This window comes from Theropithecus gelada, chromosome 7a, assembly GCF_003255815.1.
Source record: "Theropithecus gelada isolate Dixy chromosome 7a, Tgel_1.0, whole genome shotgun sequence".
NCBI classification, from domain to species: domain Eukaryota; kingdom Metazoa; phylum Chordata; class Mammalia; order Primates; family Cercopithecidae; genus Theropithecus; species Theropithecus gelada.
Window position 1 is genome coordinate 248172 of NC_037674.1, and position 23029 is coordinate 271200.

Here is a 23029-nt window from a genome sequence, read left to right on the forward strand (position 1 = left end):
AGCAGCCTTCTGCCACCAAGAAAACAAGTGATCTCATTCTGACTTACCGTTTGAAAACAGGACATCAGAGGGAATGTCCTGAAACGAACGAGTTGCTTCTCAGACCTGGTCCCACTCTGCTCCCTCTCTCTGTAACTGAAGGTCAATCACAGCCGGGAGAGCCTGCAACAGAGATATTTCTTATTCTTAAGAATTAGCCATGAGGCAGGGCCAGTATTAAAGACAGATAAACAATAAAACTTTCTAAATTTCACTTCAACTAGTTTCCCAAACCACAGATGACAAGCTCCATCTGGTTAACCTGCCCAATTGACCTAGAGGGACTCAGGGGAGTAATCCCAACTGTGACGACTGCTCAACAAACACTGAGGAGCTATTATCTGCCAGGCATTGAAGTTGATCAAAGGGCCTATCCTCAAGGAATCCACGACTAAGAGAATTACACATTCCAAAAATAACCTATTGAAGTTTTACACACTTTTAAAGACTCTTATGATTTTCTGCTTATTCGCTTTGTGTGTGGGAGGGGAAGGGTTTTTTTTTGTTTTGTTTTGAGACAGTGCCTTGGTCTGTTTCCCAGGCTGGAGTGCAGTGGCGCAATCATTGCTCACTGCTGTCTCAAATGCCTGGGTTGCAGTGATCTCCCACCAAGCCTCTCAAATCTACAGGACCACAGGTGCATACCACTCCACCTAGCTCGTTTTTTTGTTCTGCTTGTTCTAACTTTTTTTTTTCCTTTTTTTGTTTCGAGACGGAGTCTCGCTCTGTCGCCCAGGCTGGAGCGCAGTGGCGCGATCTCGGCTCACTGCAAGCTCCGCCTCCTGGGTTCACGCCATTCTCTTGCCTCAGCCTCCCGAGTAGCTGGGACTACAGGTGCCTGCCATGACGCCCAGCTAATTTTTTATATTTTTAGTAGAGACAGGGTTTCACTGTGTTAGTCAGGATGGTCTCAATCTCCTAACCTCGTGATCCGCCCACCTCGGCCTCCCAAAGTGCTGGGATTACAGGAGTGAGCCACCGCGCCCGGCCAACAAATTCAATTTTCACAACTGATTTTACTAATATTTGTAATGTGAACTTTCATTAAACATAAAGCATGTCAAAAGTGGAATAAATACATCTCAAATAAAAGAAAATTGTAAAATTGGTCCACCTTCTTAAATAATGTGGAAAACACATAATTTAAGGAATAGGCAAAAATGGACAAGTATCTAATGAGGAAAACCTAAACTAGCACTTACTTTGCGAAATGATTATCAGTAGAGAACACGATCACCAAAGTTAGCAAACTTTAAAAATTATACCAACTGGGCTGGGTGTGGTGGCTCACACCTGTAATCCCAGCACCTTGGGAGGTCGAGGAGGGAGGATCGCCTGAGGTCAGGAGTTCGAGACCACCCTGGCCAACATGGTGAAATCCCGTCTCTACAAAACACACCTGGCCAACATGATGAAACCCTGTCTCTACAAAAACAAAAAAATTATTTTTTTGAATTTGCCGTGAGGGCGGGTGCCTGTAATCCCAGCTACTGATGAGGCTGAGGCAGGACAATCGCTTGAACCCAGGAGGTGGAGGTTGCAGTGAGCCAAGACTGCATCATCGCACTCCAGCTTGGGCGACAGGAGAGTCATTTCAAAAAAAAAGAAAAAAATTGCAAAGATTACACCAACTGAAGTACATGGACAGCATTAAACCTTTCACAGCACTTTTTGACATTTCACTTTAACAAAGGCTTAATTAAGAAGATATGTGGTAAGAGCCCACAATGAGGAACCAGGTCCAGAGATGTTAAGGAACTCGACACACAGCTGAGGTAGCAGAAGCAGAACTGTAAGATCCAGGCCTCCTCATCTCTGCTACTCTCAACCTCCTGCTGAAGGATTTAGAATCACTACCCCTGTTTGTAGCAAAAAGACTAAATCAGGTAACCTAGTAACAAAAACCCTGCACCATTTGTTCCAAACCTAACTTTTAGATCTTTCTTTTTTTTTGAGACGGAGTCTCACTCTGTCGCCCAGGCTGGAATGCAGTGGTGCGATCTCTGCTCACTGCAAGCTCCGCCTGCCGGGTTCACGCCATTCTCCTGCCTCAGACTCCCGAGCAGCAGGAACTACAGAGGCCCGCCACCATGCCAGGCTAATTTTTTGTATTTTTTGGAGGCAGAGTCTCACTCTATTCCCCAGGCTGGAGTGCAGTGGCGTGATCTCAGCTCACTGCAACCTCCGCCTCCCAAGTTAAAGTGATTCTCCTGCCTCAGCCTCCTGAGTAGCTAGGATTACAGGCACCTGCCACCACGTCTGGCTAATTTTTGTATTTTTAGTAGAGATGGGGTTTCGCTACGTTGGTCAGGTTGGTGTTGAACTCCTGACCTCGGGTCATCCGCCTGCCTCGGCCTCCCAAAGTGTTGGGATTACAGGTGTGAGTACCACACCTGGCCTAGATCTTATTTCCCGTACCATATTTCACACATCCAGTGTTCTACCCACGTCAGCACTCTGCTGCTATTCTAACCTGCTCCTACCTTTCCTCCTCCATATTTTGTTTGCACTAACTACCCCTCTGTTATGGTTACTTTGGTCGTTAACTCGTATTGCCTTCACTGTGGCTCCCAGTGAACATGCAGCTTGCTTATATTATTTACTCAACCAACATTTACTGAGCATGTACAATATTCTAAGAGCAGGGGTACAACAGCCCACATGGGGTTATCTACTGCTAGAGGTAGGGCGAAATAATAAACAAAATAAAGACATTATTCTGGAAAGTGGCAAACGTTATGGTGAAAAATAAAACATGTTAAGGGCACTGGGGTGTTGAGGTGGGGGATTCTGTTTTAATTACCGTAGTTAGGAGGCCTTGCTGAGCAGGTGACACTTGAGTAGAAGCTTCAAAGAGTTTTTTGAAAAAGAACAAAGGAGAAAGAAGCAAGTGCAGGGGCTCTGAGGTATGAGCCGGTGTGCAGTTTCCTAAGAAAACAAAGGCCACTATGGCTGACCTTGAGTGAGGGTGAGATACATTAGAGTAAAAAAGTGAGTGTCGGCCAGGTGCGGTGGCTCATGCCTGCAATCCCAGCACTTTGGGAGGTCGAGGCGGGTGGATCACGAGGTCAGGAGTTCGAGACCAGCCTGGCCAACATGGTGAAACACCGTCTCTACTAAAAATACAAATATTAGCCAGGCATGGTGGCAGACACCTGTAATCCCAGCTACTCGGGAGGCTGAGGCAGGAGAATCGCTAGAAACTAGAGGGCGGAGGTTGTAGTGAGCCATGATTGCGCAGCTGCACCCAGCCTGGGCAACAAGAGCGAAACTCCATCTCAAAAAAAAAAAAAAAAAAAAAAAGTTGACTGTCAGATCACCTGGGGCCCTATGGGCCATACACAAACCCAAAAGGCAAGGAACAGATCTGCAACCCATTTATTTGGCCAGATCATAATTTATTTTCATCTGGAGCCATTATAGAACTATTTCAGTAGTTCTTCTTTCAAGTTTATTTACATAAAACAAATAAATATGCAGAAATGTTTAAGACTAAGCATGCTCTAGTCTGAGGGGTGTATTTGATTCTATGATACAGATAAATCTGTGTAAATTGTGCAAATTTGAGATTTATGTTATGGGAACATACAGACAGTAACAGTCACCGTAGCAGAGCAAATCAACAATCTATCATCTCATGTGGTTACTTTATGATAAAAACAGCTAAAATCTACTCATTGAAGGAAAATCTCTACTACAATTTCATTAGCTGTAATTCTCAAGTTGTACACCCTGAATATCTGCTACTTTGTATCCTGTGACCTAAATCTCCCATTTCCTCTCCCACTCCCAACCCATCTTTTATTCTCTACAGAAATCTTATCTTTTTGTTCAATATCACAATGTGTAGCAATCAAATAAATCAGAGTTTAAATGAAGCTTATACCTTCCATGAAAAAAATGTAATATTCAGTCATGTGTTTTAAATATGAGTAAACCATATTTACCTATTAGAAATATTCTGAAAACATGTGGAATTCTTATTATCTTTCCCTAACAGCTACCACTTACTGAGCACCTCCCTAGCCACTATTCCATGCATCATTTCTATTCTACACAATGAGATGAAAGTATCAGTTTACAGCTAAGAAAGGAAACCTCCCAGAGGTAAAGTCACATGCAGAGGACTACATAGAAAGGGCCTTTACTTCTAAACCTGACTGCCCACATTACATTAAAACCTTAGAGCTCTTAGGTCGGGCGCGGTGGCTCACACCTGTAATCCCAGCACTTTGGGAGGCCGAGGCGGGCCGATAACCTGAGGTCAGGAGTTCGAGACCAGCCTGGCCAACATGGTGAAACCCCGTCTCTACTAAAAACGCAAAAACTAGCCGGGCGTGGTGGCGGACACCTGTAATCCTAGCTACTCGGGAGGCTGAGGCAAGAGAATCACTAGAACCCGAGAAGCAGAGGTTGCAGTGGGTAGAGATTGTGCCACTGCAGTCCAGCCTGGGTGACAGAGCAAGACTCCGTCTCAAAAAACAACAAAAACAAACAAACAAAACAACTTTAGAGCTCTTAGTTTTTTACGAAATCTTTACTACTTGGTTTCCACTGCTATCTAAGTTAGCGGAGGCCCGGCACGGTGGCTCACACCTGTAATCCCCGCACTTTGGAGGCCAAGGTGGTTGGATCGCATGAGTTCCGGATTTGGAGACTAGCCGGTGTGAAACATAGTGAAACCCTGGCTCTAAAATAAGTACAAAAATTAGCCAGGCAAGGTGCCGCACGTCTGTGGTCCCAGCTACTGGGGAGGCTGAGGTGGGAGGACCGCTTGAGCCCGGGAGGCGTAGAGCCCAGATCGCACCCTCTAGCCTGGGGACAGAGCAACACGTTGGCTCAAAAACATTAAATACATAAGCTAGATTTAATTTTTTCCAACCTCTCACTTGGTTAACAATTTTTTAAAGGAGTACTGTACTTATAAATATTACAGAACCTAAATCTCCAACCCTAACTAGGCAACAATATTAGTTATAAATTACAATTTTAACTTACATGTAAGTTTAATATGGTCTCTCTTATGAAAAAAAGGCTCGGAGAGGTTAGAGATGACTTATTCACTCTCATTTCCTCGTAAATACCACCCTTTATTCTCATTTAAAGTCTCAAACCCTGGCCGAGTAGCTCCAGCCTAGAAAGAAGAAAACACAGAAGCAGGCAAAAGACTAAAGTTACCGAGCACGTTTTAAAATTTGGTTACCAGCCTTCACACTCATTTTGTTAACCAATCAACATAAAACCTACTCAACCGAGCGTAACTACTGCTTCCACAGGCAGCTTACTGAATGGACACGCTCGACTCTGATTACTTCCTCTTACTAAAAAAAGTATTAACCGGGCACATGGCTGTACACAGGACTTCCAGAAACAGAACTTAACATGCAGTCCTGTATTACAGGAACTGACAACCTAGAAAAGAAACTAAGGAGACACAAACACAAAACTAAACACACAGTTTTGCGCAAGTGTATAGAGAGGGCAATAGGATTCCGTGATTTTACAAAAGGCAATTTAAAAAGCCAGGCTCAAAACGTTACAGCGGACTTCCTAGGCTTAACCGTCAGTTATGATCCCCGCAACAGCTGAAGCCACCTTCTAAAACTCACCAAGACAAACGAAACTGTTTTAACAAACTTAATGAACATGCGTCCCCCACACGGCCAAAGAGCCAGGCTTCCGTGGGACTGAACCGCAACCCGATTCACGGTGGGTTTCCTCACTCAGGATTACCAGAAAAACCGCTTCCAACTCGGAACACCCGGAAAGGAAAGTTGCCCGGAGAACCCTTCTCCGACACAAGACGGGCGGGTTCGCCCGCAAGTCAGCCCCTTGGCGCCCGCCTGAAAGGAAGGAGTGGCGACCTCACCCTAGCCGGCAGGCCGGCCGCGCGGCTTCCCCTCGGCGGCGCTGCCCGGGGCACCGCGGCTCACACCCCCACACAGGCCGCCCAGTCCTGCGCTCGCACGGCCACCGCCTTCGTCGCCGTCCAGTGGGAGGTGCGAGCATTCGGGGCTGAAGCCGTGCGCACCGCCTCCTCCATGTAGAAGAGCGAGGAAAATCTGCCAAGGACAACCTCCGGCCCCGCCGTCACCACCGCTGCCGGGACCCAGGGCCGGCGCCGGAAAACATAGGCGCGGCTAAATGACGCAAGAGACCGCGCGCGCACGCGCAGTGCCGCGCGACAGACACCCCGCCCCCGGTGCTCTCTCCCGCCGCGTTCCGCTTCCTTTACAAGGCCCGGGTCCGCTGAGCGCGGAGGGCGGGGCGCGTAGCGTGCAGGGCGGGGGACGGCGGCGAGGCGGGACCGGGCGAGGGACGAGGCTGAAAGGGCAGTAAGCGGTAAAGTATTCTGCTAGGTGCCCTTGGCCGATCAGGAGTTCAAAATCAAAGTCCGGCGTGGCGCTTATTTAAAACGAGGATTCTGGGCCGGGCGCGGTGGCTCACGCCTGTAATCCCAGCACTTTGGGAGGCCGAGTTGGGTGGTTCGCGAGGTCAGGAGTTTGAAACCGGCCTGACCAACATGGTGAAACCCTGTCTCCACTAAAAATACAAAAATTAGCTGGGCGTGTTGGTGCGCGCCTGTAATCCCAGCTACTCCAGGGGCTGAGGCAGGAGAATCGCTTGAACCCGGGAGGCGGAGGTTGCAGTGAGCCGAGATCAGGCCACTGCACTCCAGCCTGGGCGACAGAGCGAGGCTCCGTCTCAAAAATAAATAAATAAAAGAAAACGAGGGTTCCCAGGCACAGTCACAGTGTGAAGCTGCATTTAATTGGTGTTCCCGGGCGATGCCATAGGGGAACGGTGCTCCAAAGAGGGCAAGAGGTGGGGAAAGGGTGGATCCAAAGCTGAGGGCGGGACGGGGCGGGGCCCAAATAGCAGCGGTACTTCGACCGCCCGTGGGCGCTTCCTTACTGACCGGATCCCGGAATAGATGCCAGGTTGAGGTTTGGTGAAAGCCTGCCTGGAGACACTGAGAGCAGATTGATTGATTGATTGATTGATTGATTGATTGATTGATTTTGAGACGTAGTCTCGCTTCGTCGCCAGACTGGAGTGCAGTGGCACGATCTTGGCTCACTGCAACCTCCGCCACCCCCGGCCAATTTTCGCATTTTTAGTAGACACGGGGTTTCACCATGGTTGGTCAGGATGGTCTCGATCTCTTGACCTCGTGATCCACCCGCCTCAGCCTCCCAAAGTGGAGATTTATTTTTCATGAGACGCATAGGAAACCAACTGTTAGGCTACCTTGCCTTGGCTCCTCCTTGAAAGGAGAAATTCCTTGGGACCCACCAACGTGTTTTCAGAAGTAGTCAAAGACAGACCTCATTGGTAAGAAGCAAAGAGTAGCCAGCTAGAGTGAGGCCTCCTAGTAAATCTATGATTCCTTGGTTACAGGTGTAGACGTCCCTTAGGAATGTTGTTCCAGGTTGTGACTATACACAAAAACACTATTATATGAAATTCAAGCCAGGCACAGTGGCTCACGCCTCTAATCTCAGCACTTTGGGAGGCCGAGGCGGGCGGATCACCTGAGTTTGGGAGTTCAAGACCAGCCTGACCAACATGGAGAAACCCCATCTCTACTAAAAATAAAAAACTAGCCAGGAGTGGTGGCGCATGCCTATAATCCCAGCTACTTGGGAGGCTGAGGCAGGAGAATTAATTGAACCTGGGAGGTGGAGGTTGCGGTGAGCTGAGATCCCGCCATTACACTCCAGCCTGGGCAACAAGAGCGAAACTCTGTCTCAAGAAGAGAAAAAAAAAAAAGCCAGGCGCGGTGGCTCACGCCTGTAATCCCAGCACTGGAGGCTGAGGCGGGCGGATCACAAGGTCAGGGGATCGAGACCATCCTGGCGAACATGGTGAAACCCCGTTTCTACTAAAAATACAAAAAATTTGCCAGGCGTGGTGGCGGGCTCCTGTAGTCCCAGCTACTCGAGAGGCTGAGGCAGGAGAATGGTCTGAACCCGGGAGGCGGAGGTTGCCGTGAGCCGAGATCGCACCACTGCACTCCAGCCTGGGCGACAGAGCCAGACTTTGTCTCAAAAAAAAAAAGAAAGAAAAATTCAAATCTTTTCACGTGAGGATCTTTGTAAAATGAATTATGCGCTTATTGAAACAAAACCCCAAATATCATTTGTCCTTTTCAGGCTCTAATGCTATTGGACTGTTGTGTTCTAGACTGTAAACCCAGCCCCTGACCGCTCTGGTTTTGGTCTAGGTCACTATGCAGCTTCTAATTTTAAAGCTTTTAATCTGCGGTGAGCCTAGCAATCATCTCAAAACTGGCTCAGAGGACCTGTTGCTTTCTTTGGTCTCAGCCGTGTTTTGGCTAGATGACACTGTCAGATAAGGAATTATATTGAATATTGAAAGACATTTGACATGTTGGTCTCAGGCAATGTGGTAGATTGATGAAAAATGACTCCAATTTCCCGCACATTTTGCAGTGACTTTGCAGCTCCAATCTATTTCCTGAATCTGCACTGGCCTTGGGACTGGCTTTGACCAAGAAAATGTGGCAGTTCCAGCCGAAATTATGATGCCTGGACTAGCCTGCTGGAGGAGGGGACCACATGGGGCAAAGCAAGCAGCAAAGCTGCCTGGCTAAATGCTGGCTGACCAGCATTGAGACCAGCCACCGAGCCAAGGTGGGGCAAGTCAGCAAAAGTGCTCCATTATCCCATAAACACATGAGGAAGAATAAATTATTATTGTCTTACTCACTTATTTTGGGGTAGATTGGAATGTAGCAATAACTAACTGATACAGATGTCAACAAACACCTCTAGGACAGAGGTCCCCAACCCCCTGGGCGGCAGACCAGTATGGGGCCGTGGCCTGTTAGGAACCGGGCCACAACAGGAAGTGAAAGGCGGGCAAGCAAGTGAAGCTTCATCTGTGTTTACAGTCTCTCCCCAGTGTTCACATTGCCACCAGAGCTCCTCCTCCCATCAGATCAGTGGCAGCATTAGATTCTCACAGCAGTGCGAACCCTATTGGGAACTGTGTATGGGAGGGATCTAGGTTGCGCGCTCCTTATGAGAATCTGAATAGTGCCTGATGATCTGAGGACACTTTCATCCCGAAAACGTCCTCCCCACCCCCAACCATGTCTGTGGAAAAATTGTCTTCTATGAAACCAGTTCTTGGTGCCAAAAGGGTTGGGGACTGCTGCTCTAGGAGGCAGATGAGTAATGAAGTAGTGGTTTCAGGAATGCTTAGTTGTCGATATGTTAATTTAACCTAACGAATGAATTTGCTTGTCGCTCCTTTCTGCCAGCTGGAGCTCCGCCTCATCTAATCAGCTTTCTGTCATTATCTGGACCTCCCTCCCGACACCTCCTCCCACACTGTGCAGTGCATTGTCTTTATAAGTACATATATACCTTGCTAATATGCTGCAGGCTTCTGACATGCCCACATCACTTCTCCAGCCCATGATGTTGTACATCTTGTATACTCTGAGTGTTCAAGCAGTCGCCATGAGATATTAAAGTTTTAAAACTCTTAACTCCTTCTCATACACTGCTGGTAGAATTGTAAAATGGTACCATTTCCTTGGAAAATTGGTTGACAGTTTCCTAAAAAGTTAAACATACACCGACCATATGACCTGGCAGTTCTAAGTATTTACTCAACAGATACGTATCCATAAAAATACTTGTAGGCCGGGCGCAGTGGCTCACGCCTGTAATCCCAGCACTTTGGGAGGCGAGGCGAGCGGATCACAAGGTCAGGAGATCGAGACCATCCTGGCCAACACGGTGAAACCCCGCCTCTACTAAAAATACAAAAAATTAGCCGGGGGTGGTGGCGGCGCCTGTAGTCCCAGCTACTCAGGAGGCTGAGGCAGGAGAATGGTGTGAACCCGGGAGGCGGAGCTTGCAGTGAGCAGAGATGGCACCACTGCACTCCAGCCTGGGGACAGAGCAAGACTCCGTCTCAAAAAAAAAACCCTCAAAAAATAAAAAAAGGCCGGGGAATGAACTGTTGATACATGCCTTAACATATAAAAGCCTAGCAAATGGAAGCTAACGTATAGTGACAGAAAGCAGATGAATGGGTCCCTAGGAGGAGAGGAGGCAAGGAGGGTGAAGGGATTACAGTGGGTCAAAAAGAAACTTTGGTGTGATGGGGATGTTCAGTGTTTTGTTTCTGGCTGTTTTCATCAAAAGACACTTGTCAAAACTTACCAAATCGGCCGGGCGTGGTGGCTCAAGCCTGTAATCCCAGCACTTTGGGAGGCCGAGACGGGTGGATCACGAGGTCAGGAGATCGAGACCATCCTGGCTAACATGGTGAAACCCCGTCTCTACTAAAAAATACAAAAAACTAGCCGGGCGTGGTGGTGGGTGCCTGTAGTCCCAGCTACTTGGGAGGCTGAGGCAGGAGAATGGTGTGAACCCGGGAGGCGGAGCTTGCAGTGAGCTGAGATCCAGCCATTGCACTCCAGCCCGGGCGGCAGAGCGAGACTCCGTCTCAAAAAAAAAAAAAAAAAAGAAAAAAAAAAACTTACCAAATCATACATTTTATATATGTGCAGTTTATTATATGTCAATTATACCCCCATAAAGCTGTTGAAATCTTGTCATTTTTACAGAAGCAAGAAGTCTGGCCTATGCTTCTGTAACAATGACATGATTTCAACAGCTTTAAAACAGTATTTTTAAAAATCATGTATTAGGAAATCAAATAGTTTTCTGACGTATACATTGTTCCCCAATTACTCTTGCATGTTTTGGTTTTGTTACAACAGAAGCATCAGAACAGCACAGCAGATGATCATTTTTTCTTTACCTCAACCCCTATCACTAGTTAAAATTGCCCTTTGTCCTTCCAAAATTAATAGTGGCTTTCCCTGTCATTTTAAAGCATTTGTATTACATAAAAACTTTTCAGTTACTATTATTTAGTTTATTCAAGGCCATCGATGACCTACAAATGTAGTAAGGCATTTTCCAAAACATTTTTTGGGGATAAGCAGGGAGAAACTTTCTGAAAAAATATAGGAGTAACTCAAGGTGAATTGAGGTAGAACAGTAGGACAGTGATTAAAAGCCAGGAGTTGGCTTTGATGAACTGCCTCACTTGGTAAAATGGTAAGTGGATGTGGTCAGCAGATTGCCCAAAGATATCCATGTCCTCACCCTTGAAACCTGTGACTGTGCCACCTGACATGGCAAAAGGGGCTCTGCAGATGCAACTGAGGATCTTGAGAGGGAGCTGACCCTGGATTGTCCATGTGGGCCCAAAGCAGTCATGAAGGTCCTTCCAAGAGGGTGACAGGAGGGTCAGAGTCAGAGAGTAAGCGATGGTGATGGATGAGTGGTGAGAGAGAGATGACATTGCTGGCTTCAAAGATGGAGGAAGGAGCCACGAGGCACGATACAACGGCGGCCTCCAGAAACCAAAAGAGCAGAGGCGAGACTCTCCCCAGGAGCCTCCAGACGGACGTAATCCTGTCTGCACCTTGATTTTAGCCCAGTAAAGCCTGTGTGGAACTTCTAACCTCCAGAACCGTAAGATGATATGTGTGTGTTGTTTAAAGTTACAAGGTATGTAACTTGTGAAGAGCCGTAAGAAAAACTAACACAGTAAGTATGCCAAATTAAGGGAAGGAGAAGATGCTGGGATCCCCCAAATGTCTTTGTCAAAAATAAAACAGATTCGGTGTTACAGATGAGCAACCTGGTCTGACCTTCTCTCCACCCTCTGCTCCACCCTCTCAGTGATTTTTACAGACTCACTGTGTTTGTTACATTGTCCGCACCACCACTCTCCTGCTTGCCACCATCAGTTCCACTCCTAGCTCTTTCTCATGTGCTTGGCCGGAATGAATCCTGTCCTCTTTGAACTGGTAATAGAGAGGTTCCTAGATCTTTTTTTTTTTTTTTTTAATGGAGTTTCGCTCTTTTTGCCCAGGCTGGAGTTCAATGTCGCGATCTCGGCTCACTGCAACCTCTGCCTCCCGGGTTCAAGCGATTCTCCTGCCTCAGCCTCCTGAATAGCTGGGATTACAGGCATGCACCACCACGCCCAGCTAATTATTTATTTTTAGTAGAGACAGGGTTTCTCCATGTTGGCCAGGCTGGTCTCGAACCCCCGACCTCAGGTGATCCACCCGCCTCGGCCTCCCAAAGTGCTGGGATTACAGGCCTGAGCCACCGTGCCTGGTCGCCAAGGTACCTAGATCTTTTATATCTGTTTCTTGTCTGTGCCTCACCTCTCCAACTAAAAACCTTTTTTTTTTTTTTTGAGACGGAGTCTCGCTCTGTTGCCCAGGCTGGAGTGCAGTGGCCGGATCTCAGCTCACTGCAAGCTCCGCCTCCTGGGTTCACGCCATTCTCCCGCCTCAGCCTCCCGAGTAGCTGGGACTACAGACGCCCGCCACCTCGCCCGGCTAATTTTTTGTATTTTTTAGTAGAGACGGGGTTTCACCGTGTTAGCCAGCATGGTCTCGATCTCCTGACCTCGTGATCCGCCCGTCTCGGCCTCCCAAAGTGCTGGGATTACAGGCTTGAGCCACTGCGCCCGGCCCTTTTTATTTTTTTTTTGAGACAGAGTCTCACCCTGTCACCCAGGCTGAAGTGCAGTGACACAATCTTGGCTCACTCCAACCTCCACCTCCCGGGTTCAAGCGATTCTTCTGCCTCAGCCTCCTGCATAGCCGGAACCACAGGCCCCTGCCACCACGCTCAGCTAATTTTTGTATTTTTAGTAGAGACGGGGTTTCACCATGTTGGCCAGGCTGATCTTGAACTCCTGACCTTGTGATCCACCCGCCTCGGCCTCCCAAAGTGCTGGGATTACAGGCATGAGCCACCGCGCCCTGCCTAAAAACCTTTTTAAAACTGTCATGTGAGGTTCAAACTAATGGTGAACAAGTAAGTGTGATGAATACTACAACAAACATGCTGACAATGTCAAAACGAAGGGTCATCAGATGGATAGGATGGACATAATGAAGCAACACAGAAATTCTAGGACAAGTCCCTTGCAGGGAAGCCTTGGCTAGCAGCTAGCACAAGCTACTCTATAGTAGTAACCAACCAACCCAAGCTTTTGTTCAATGACAGCAGAATTTGGCATTAATACACTTCACAGCCCCAAAAATCTATCTGGAAAGAATTATCCATAGATGCATTTGGTGATTTCATAAAATGTTTATTCTTGGATTTCTGTATAAGTACACTTTGATGAAAATGTGAATAATTAAATCTTTTGGGATAGAGACTAAGAAAAAAATCTTACTCATTTTTTCTCATTTGATAAAATAACGTATAGGACACCAGCGTGAGCAACATAACTAGATCCTGTCTCTACAAACAAATTAAAAAATTACCCAGGTGTGCAGGCACAGGCCTGTAGTCCTAGCTATTAGGGAGGCTGACGCTGGAGGGTCACTTGAGCCCAGGAGTTCGAGGCTGCAGTGAGCTATGACTAAGAGAGTGAGACCCTGTCTCTCAAAACAAAAACAACAACAACAAAAAACAACAAAGACAATTGTAGGACACTAAAGAAGACTAGCAACAAGATTTCTAATGATGCTTGAAGTATGAAAATGTGTTACAGCCGGGCGCGGTGGCTCAAGCCTGTAATCCCAGCACTTTGGGAGGCCGAGACGGGCGGATCACGAGGTCAGGAGATTGAGACCATCCTGGCTAACACGGTGAAACCCCGTCTCTACTAAAAATACAAAAAACTAGCCGGGCGAAGTGGCGGGTGCCTGTAGTCCCAGCTACTCGGGAGGCTGAGGCAGGAGAATGGCGTGAACCCGAGAGGAGGAGCTTGCAGTGAGCTGAGATCCGGCCACTGCACTCCAGCCTGGGTGACAGAGCAAGACTCCGTCTCGAAAAAAAAAAAAAAAAAAAGAAAATGTGTTACAATTGTCTCATTTTCTATGGGTTAAAAATGTAAAATAATATGTAATACAACTCAAAAACATGTCAAAGTTATTAACATATTAAAATAGAGCTGGTTTTATTCAATACTATCACTTCATTGGATCAAGGGATGGTCGCAGGATAGGGAATTTCTGCACACATCATGGATTTGCTCCCGAAGGTAGATGCATAGGTAGACGTTTTCTTTTTTTTCCCCAAGACGGAGTTTCGCTCCTGTCATCCAGGCTGGAGTGCAGTGGTGCGATCTCGGCTCCCTGCAACCTCCACCTCCCGGGTTTAAGTGATTCTCCTGCTTCAGCCTCCAGAGTAGCTGGGATTACAGGCACACACCACCACAGCAAGCTAATTTTTGTATTTTTAGTAGAGATGGGGTTTCACCGTGTTGGCCAGGCTGGTCTCAGACTCCTGACCTTGTGATCCGCCCGCCTCGGCCACCCAAAGTGCTAGGATTACAGGTGTGAGCCACCACACTTGGCCTGTTTTGTTTTTGTTTTTTTGAGATGGCGTTTTGCTCTTGTTGCCCAGGCTGGAGTGCAGTGGTGCGATCTCGGCTCACTGCAACCTCTACCTCTCTCCTGCCTCAGCCTTCCGAGTAACCGGGATTACAGGCATGTACCACCACTCCCGGCTAATTTTGTATTTTTAGCAGAGACGAGGTTTCTGCACGTTGGTCAGGCTACTCTCGAACTCCCGACCTCAGGTGATCCGCCCGCCTCGGCCTCCCAAAGTGCTGGGATTACAGGCGTGAGCCACCGCACCTGGCCCATAGGTAGACATTTTCTACATTGTTACGGAGATCTAGAGGCTAGTCATTTCTTTTCTTTTTTTTTTTGAGATGGAGTCTCGCTCTGTTGTCCAGGCTGGAGTGCAGTGCTGTGATCTCGGCTCACTGCAACCTCTACCTCCCAAGTTCAAGTGATCCTTCTGCTTCAGCCTGCTGAGTAGCTGGGACTACAGGTGTGTACCACCATGCCTGGCTAATTTTTGTGTTTTTTAGTAGAGATGGGGTTTTACCATGTTGAGCAGGCTGGTCTCAAACTCCTGGCCTCAAGTGATCCACCCACCTCAGTCCCTCAAAGTGCTGGGATTACAGTCATGAGCCACTGCACCCACCCTAGGCTACCCATTTCTAAAAAGAGGATAGGAAAAATGTGAGGAACTGGGATGACCTGGAACCTGAGACTACATGAGCATTTCAAGTAAAGGGAAAAAAAAATCAACAAATGTTCAGCTAGAAATAAGTTATTTTATTTTAAAACACATACAGATTAATAAATATTACTGGAAAACTTAATAGCCTTTTTATTTACATGAGGCAACAACATGCTATGACTACATCTATAAAGCAAAATATAAGCAGGTCTTAGCCATGGACACATGTGTCTATGTATGCTAATTGGAAGCTCCCCAATACATTTATATGACAAAACTTTTACACAACCAATCAACATTTGACTTTTTTTTTTAATCATCTTCCTCTCTTTCACGATTATACTCCATTTTTCAAGAAAATCAGTTATCCTTTGAAAAGGCAAAACACTCAAGCCACTGAAAAACAATATCTAAATTTTTGTAAAGTGCAAAAATACTAAGGTGGGGGGCAATTATTATATTCTGACAAATAAATATTCTGAACTTTTCAACATGACCCTTTGGCACTAGTGGTTTGGGAGCCCTGACATTCGCCTGGTGTCAGTTCAGCATCAGGGCTGAGCTGCTTGGAAGCAGGAAGTTCAGCATCATTTATTCCAAATCCAGTGTAACAGAATCCACGTGTTTCACAGGCCATTAAATCTTTTTCAGAATACAGACCTCGGCCAAATGTCAGGAGCCCATCACGCCATCGGAAGGTATCTTTCTGTGCGGCTTTCTTAAGTCCCTGTTTAATTTCCATATTTTACAATAGAACATATAAAACGGCCGGGCGCGGTGGCTCAAGCCTGTAATCCCAGCACTTTGGGAGGCCGAGACGGGCGGATCACGAGGTCAGGAGATCGAGACCATCCTGGCTAACACGGTGAAACCCCGTCTCTACTAAAAAATACAAAAAACTAGCCGGGCGAGGTGGCGGGCGCCTGTAGTCCCAGCTACTCGGGAGGCTGAGGCAGGAGAATGGTGTGAACCCGGGAGGCGGAGCTTGCAGTGAGCTGAGATCCGGCCACTGCACTCCAGCCTGGGCAACAGAGCGAGACTCCGTCTCAAAAAAAAAAAAAAAAAAAAAGAACATATAAAACCCTTTCTTTTAAAACAAAAAAAGGAAAACTAAAGCTTCATGGAATCATGCAAACTTTACACCCGGCGCTTCCTTTGCTTTCTCAGCACGTGAGGCTGTGTGTTCTACAGCACGGTCCTGAGCGGACTCCACGGTCCGTGGAAGCGGAGTTTCCACTGTGCCACTCCCGGGCACTTCTGAACACGGCGCTCTCAGCTCAGGCCACCAGAACGCTGCGGAAAGCGCCGGTGTTTTAGAAACAATTGGGAGAACCATCCCACCCCTTTAGAGGTAGAAAAACGGAGGCACAGAAAGGTTCAGAGACTCACCTGTGTTTGCACGATTTAGGGAAAATACAGAAAAGAAGAAAAACCTCCTCCTCCCCGGCTCATGCTCTGGGCCCCGACTCTGCTTTTTCAGCGCTTTGGGTACATGTGAAATAGATGTTTATTTACATGATCCTTGTTCTACTGAGTATCAACTTTTTACTAGACAACATATTTTCATGTAACAAAGTTCCATTTTCTTAAAATATAATTATTTTCCTGCATGTGAGGAATGTGTATGAAAACAAATGAGCAGTGATCGTGGGCCAAATTCTCATTGCTGTTCCTGTAATTCTGAACCTTTTCAAGTATACAAGGGAGGTATAAGAATCTGGCCAGATGTGAAACATCACCTATAAGCTAAAGGACAGACCCTTAAAATTCACCACCAGTACAATTGTGAGGTGGAAATGAGGAATACAAAAAATTGAGGTATTTTATATGAAAAACTGTCTTGTGTGTGACTGGTGTGCAAATTGGTCTTTTCTTTCCAACTCACATTAACAGAATCTACCTATGAATATGAATAAAACTGATGAAAAATGAACACGGATATGTCCTTGGGAGGAAGGTCCCTGTTAAGGAGTCAATGACACATTTGTGGTCCCTGAGTAGGCAAAACACCAAGACTCCATCCAATCCTGCCTGATGGGTGAACAACCTCCCTGGTGTCAGACACCATGAAAAGAACAACTTCAGAGCACGGAAGCTAATCCATGCCGTCGGGAACAGACCTTAAACTGAAATGTTCTCTTTCTAGTTTCCTGCTTGGTGGCAGGAAGCCTAAGTCAGGATCCAGCAGGCGTCAGAGCGCTGCGATGGGAGGGGCTCTGGGAACCACGGGAACAGTCTCTCCCCTCTTCTGCATTAGCGGAGCAGCTTGAAAAAGAGGAATCTCCCCACCAGACAGAAGGGCAGCAGCCTGTGCCCATCACACCTGTTTCCACGGACCAGGTGTCCGTGCACACCTGGGAGACACTGCATCTCCCAAGTCTAGAACTGGCCCCTGGAAGTTGAGCACAACATTTACAAAGAGCTGAGTCGTCTGGGAAGAAGGAACGCGAGACGACTGCACAAGGGAACGGTGCTCACTTCTATCAGAAAACAGACGTGAACCCCAAAGAAGAGCAAACACCAACATATTCCTGCTGGGATGAACTTCTGGAAAGACAACTGGGTGGGGCAAATTGGCTTGAAGAGCAGGAACTGAGAGTTTTCCTTATTGCTGAACAAAGAGCTGCAAAGTATATTCCACTAAGATTCTAATAGGAAAACACCGCAATGAGGGCTGAGCAAGGCCCCCAGAACACTGGGTTCCTCCCCAAGGTCCCCGGCATGGGCAGGGCCTTGCTCCATGTGGCAGGGGAAGGACCGCCCTCCCCAGCACCTTCTCCACAGAGATGGCATCCTCCTGCCAACCGGGAAGATGCTCCGGGGGGCTCTGTGGTGCTGGGTTAGGGTTAGAATCCTTAACTGGCCCTACCCTTGGTCAGTGCGCAGAACAGGAAGCAATCTCTTCAAATGCAAATATTCAGAGGAGAAAACAAGGCCTTGCCCAAGAAGAGGAGAGAAATGGCCTATTTAAGTATCTATCAAGAGGAAATCTGCACATCGTGATCAAAACCTTTGATTTTAGAGGATGCCTGAAAACGAGTATACAGTAAGCATCTTTTTTTTCAAAGAATAGTATAATAACGACAGTATTTCAAGTACATTTGCTTTTGGAAAGACTACTAAGAGATCGATCCATGTTCTAGGCCCTCCCCCAAAGTTCTCACTTTGGGGCTTTTTTTTTTTTTCATTTCCAAATGAATGATGAAAACATAAATTTTTTAAATAAATACTATTAAATCAGAAGTTATATGCTCTATATTAAATTTGAAAATTAGACTGTTCAACCACTGGTCATGTCATTTACTTTGAGGCTGGTGTCACATGTTTGAAAAACAATGGATAATATGAACTTTGTTTCACTGGAAGAAAAGCTGTGTATCCTACTGAAGCATCTGCTGAACAGAGGTAAACCTGAAAGATTGTAACTGTCCCAGGACCAGTCACCTTCAAGGGGAAAAGAGCTATTAATACTTTGAGATTTTGTTTCACTTTAAGAAAGTTATAGAGCAGATCATCGGGTATCACCTCTCAGTATCAATGGTGTAATTGTGGATTAAAATTATACTAAGGTACACCAACAGCTGCGTTTAAACTAAATTTCACATGAAAGCTGTAGCGACACAAACGTGGTAATTTTCATGTGACACGTGAACTTGTTAGCCACATGTATTCTTTGAATATCTCACACTCCTTACCTAGGAAACTATTTTTTATGCCTAAAAGTATATTGATACTGCTACATTACATTTTCAGAAAGTTCCTAAAAGCACTGATGATAAAAAACAAAACCTGCTAATGGACTTTGAGCATTTGCTAACCATCCATTAAGAGAGGATTTACAATTTTTAAAAACAATTTTGTTGCTGCTCTTAGTTCACAAATCACTGACAACTCATGGTCATCACGCACACTTTTAATTCATAAAGGATTTTTCTCTATATATTAAACTAGTCTCATTTTATTTAGCCTCTTCACTCAACACTTTAGGAAGCTATTCCTTGAGACTTTAGAAATGTTCTTTTTGCCTACAAAAACACATTTTTTCCTCACTGAGGAACTTTAATTGGGTATTATTAAATTTTATGTTCTACTTCACCTAATCCACTGGACCCAACCCCATCTTTCAACTTGGCATAGTCCCCCACTGAGATAAAACACTGGCCATGAGGTACATGATACCGTGGTGAAATATTTGCATCACTTCATGCTTTGCTCCCATTTGGAACACATGGATGGGAACATTACAGAGAATGACCTCTTTGATTCAAATACTGGCATAATTAATGGCTCTTTTGCAATTAAGACATATAATGAGAGGTTAGATAAGGAACTCCAGGACGCTCTGCCATTGCAAACAACAAGGAGACGGCTACGTCCATTGGCTTTTTGTTATAAATTCTTTTGTAAACTGTTGTGTTGCAGTCTGTAGAAACTAGCCTAACCTCAATTGTGTCCTTTAACCGTTCCTGTGTGACAGGGTACTTGATTTATGAGCTGTTGAACAGGTTTCCTCCACTTAGCCTTATTATCAAGCTACCTAATTTATTTCTTCTGAATGGCCATAAATGCTTGCTGATAAAGAATGTGCATCTATTTGATACTGGATCCCAGGTACACAGATTGAATACAAATAATACCTCATGCTACTTCAATCAACTGTCTTTAATTGGACAATAATCACATGTTAAGTGGGTCCATTTGCTCTAATGTGTCTTTAGTCTTGACTATCTTCCAATGAATATACAGTCATGCACCATGTAACCAAGTTTCTGTCAAAGACACACCACTTACACGTGGGTGGTCCCACTGGATTATAATGCCACAGTGTTACTGTACCCTTCGTGTGTTTGGAAACACAAATACTCACCACTGTGTTACAACTGCCTGCAGTATTCAGTGCAGTCACATGCCGTGCAGGTGTGTAGCCCAGGAGAAACAGGCTGTGCCACTGGCCTGGGTGGGTAATGGGTGGCCCATCTAGGTTTGTGTAAGTGCACTCCATGATGTTCACACAATAAAGTCACCTTACAATGCATTTCTTAGAATGTTTCCCTGTCATTAAGTGACACGTGACTGTATTATTTCTAACTGCCTTATACATTTATAACTTGAATATTGAAATACTAAAGCATACTCAAGGAAGTTGCATTATTCTAATCTAAGAACATACACACAGTAATAGTTAAAGTAAGTTAATAATTCAAGTGAGAAAGGCACTGAAATTGATTTGAGCTATTGAAAAGTCATCCTGCCAGTGCAACACTCCATCATTAACTCTTCTCTCTCTCTATTTACTATTAAAATGTCTTGGGTGGGGGTGGGGGTCGAAGAGTCAACTGGTCAAATGCCTCTTATTTCGATGACATACTTGAATGTTATACATGCTTAATGCAAACCAACACAACTACAGACATTCACTGTACAGCGCCAGAGTTCAAGACAACAATCTCTCATTTCCAAAGTAGTCCAAGTAAAAATCTCTCTGCTGTCCTGTCACAACTAACCAGAAGGAGCCCATCTTTTCCTGTTTAAATCATGTTAAAATGTTTTAAAAGAAGAGAATATTCATGAAAGCTTCCAGGTTAATGGAAATGAAAATGAGATTCGTCTCATCAGAGAGAGATGGTGCCAGGCAACCGCTGGGCACCTTTGGGCTGCAGAGGGCTGGCTGGGCCTCTGCTCTGGTGCTGAGCCGTGCTCCCCGCTGTCCACCAGACCACCTGTTACTCTCCAGTCAACTCTAACACCATGATCGAGGACCTCTTCTACTTCACATCCAATCGGGGCCAGAAACCACCTCCAACGCCTGTTCCTCGAACCATCCAAGCCCCTGTTGCAATCTAGTCTGTTTTCATATTAGATTTGTTCATCTCCCCAAGGTTGAAATTGAACTCTTTGAACACCTGTATAAGGACAATCCCCACGGAGACGGTCGTGAATCCACAGGCCATCCCCAAGAAGTCCACCAGGCCCACGTTGCTCCACTCCCGAAAGAGGATGGCCGAGGCCAGCAGGACCAGCGTGGTAAACACGACGTAGTAGATGGCCCCGAACACCGAGGAGTCGAAGCACTCCAGCGCCTTGTTGATGTACCTGAACTGGACGATGATGCTGCAGCCGAGCACGGCCAGGAGCACCAGGCACAGGCAGAGGGCTCTCTGGCTGGACGGGTTGTTATGCAAGATGTCTTGGGCCGCCAGCCCGATGCCCTTGGTGGAAGGCACGGTGAAACTGCCCAGCAAGGAGCAGATGCTGATGTAGACCATGATGTTGGTGGGCCCGTGGGCCGGCGCGATCCAGAAGATGAGCAGCAGCAGCATGAGCAGCACGATGCACAGGTAGCCCACAAACACTGGAACACAGACGGCACATGGTCACCCGGCAGCCGCCACCTAGCAGCCGCAACCCAGGAGGTAGACTGGGGCAGCACCCGTGCCCCCACCCGCCACCCGCCTCTACTGTGGCACAGCCCTGGGGGGCATGTGGGCTCCGGCTTGAATTTACCAGATCCACTGATTTCATTCCACAACATTATTCCCATCACTTTCACTGTTAAAACATTTACAGCCAGGCACGGTGGCTCACACCTGTAATCCCAGCGCTTTGGGAGGCCGAGGCAGGCAGATCAGGAGGTCAGGAGATCGAGACTATCCTGGCTAACATGGTGAAACTCTCTTCCCTACTAAAAGTACGAAAAATTAGCCGGGCGTGGTGGCGGGCGCCAGTAATCCCAGCTACTCAGGACGCTGAAGCAGGAGAATCGCTTGAACCCGGGAGGCAGAGTTGCAGTGAGCTGAGATCGTACCACTGCACTCCAGCCTGGGCGACAAAGCGAGAATCCATCTCAAAAAAAAAAAAAAAACAAACATTTACAGCTCCTAAATGTTTACATGGTTCTCTATCAGAACCATTCTCCGTTTTTTTGTTGTTTGTTTTGTTTTTTTGAGACGGAGTTTTGCTCTTTGTTGTCCAGGATGGAGTGAAATAGCGTGATCTCTGCTCACTGCAACCTCTGCCTCCCAGGTTCAAGCGATTCTCCTGCCTCAGCGTCCTGAGTAGCTGGGATCACAGGCACCTGCCGCCACGCCTGGCTATCATATTTTCAGGAGACAGGGTTTCACCATGTTGGCCAGGCTGGTCTCAAACTCCTGACCTTATGTGGTCCGCCGTCCTTGGCCTCCCAAAGTGCTGGGATTACAGGCGTGAGCCACCGCGCCCAGCCTAGAACCATTCTCTTAACAATGCAAGTCAATGAAGATGCTCCAAGGTTTCAAAAAAGCACCTGGAAATCCAGGGGGCAGGGTAAGGCTGGGGACAGGAGGGAGGACTATAAGCTGTGGGGGGCATTTGTGGGTTTTTCAATGACTGGGGGCTGCACCCAGTGGGCAGAGGCATGTGCAGACAGCAACCCCCACTCCCATCAAAATCATCCCTTTCTCCTTACAACTTCTGCATGTCTCCTTGGACTTGTAACTGAAAAACATACTTAGAATAATCAGAGCCTAGAAACTAATTTTATGTATGAAACAAAGTAATTTTTGCATGGATTTAATATACGCTGAATTTTTCAGAAATGCCACTTCCATGTAAATTGAGGGAGGATTGTTCTTTCTTTGATCAAAGCTTGATTAAGAGGCCGGGCGCGGTGGCTCAAGCCTGTAATCCCAGCACTTTGGGAGGCCGAGATGGGCGGATCACGAGGTCAGGAGATCGAGACCATCCTGGCTAACACGGTGAAACCCCGTCTCTATGAAGAAATACAAAAAACTAGCCGGGCGAGGTGGCGGGCGCCTGTAGTCCCAGCTACTCGGGAGGCTGAGGCAGGAGAATGGCGTGAACCCGGGAGGCGGAGCTTGCAGTGAGCCGAGATTCGGCCACTGCACTCCAGCCTGGGCGGCAGAGCGAGACTCCGTCTCAAAAAAAAA

General features: G+C 46.7%; 2 protein-coding genes across 10 annotated transcripts in view; both read right to left on the reverse strand.

The window, feature by feature from the left end:
- The window catches only part of NIPA2 (NIPA magnesium transporter 2), a 34148-nt gene extending 27960 nt beyond the window's left edge, over positions 1-6188 (reverse strand). For 2 of the 8 annotated variants that reach the window (XM_025390787.1, XM_025390791.1), the window contains exons 1-3: positions 5909-6188; positions 5038-5173; positions 48-162 (exon numbers count right to left, since the gene is read on the reverse strand). The gene's annotated coding sequence lies outside the window, so the exon portion shown is untranslated. Of the gene's footprint in view, positions 1-47; positions 163-5037; positions 5174-5882 lie in introns of all 8 variants that reach the window. The other 6 variants (XM_025390794.1, XM_025390788.1, XM_025390793.1 and 3 more) reach the window with 5 other exon arrangements.
- Positions 6189-19745: 13557 nt separating this feature from the next.
- Positions 19746-23029, reverse strand: part of NIPA1 (NIPA magnesium transporter 1) — a 40207-nt gene continuing 36923 nt past the window's right edge. For both annotated transcript variants that reach the window (XM_025390627.1, XM_025390626.1), the window contains one exon: positions 19746-21456. In XM_025390627.1, coding sequence (XP_025246412.1) covers positions 20945-21456 — 512 coding nt within the window. In that variant the 3' untranslated portion in view covers positions 19746-20944. The remainder of the gene's footprint in view (positions 21457-23029) is intronic.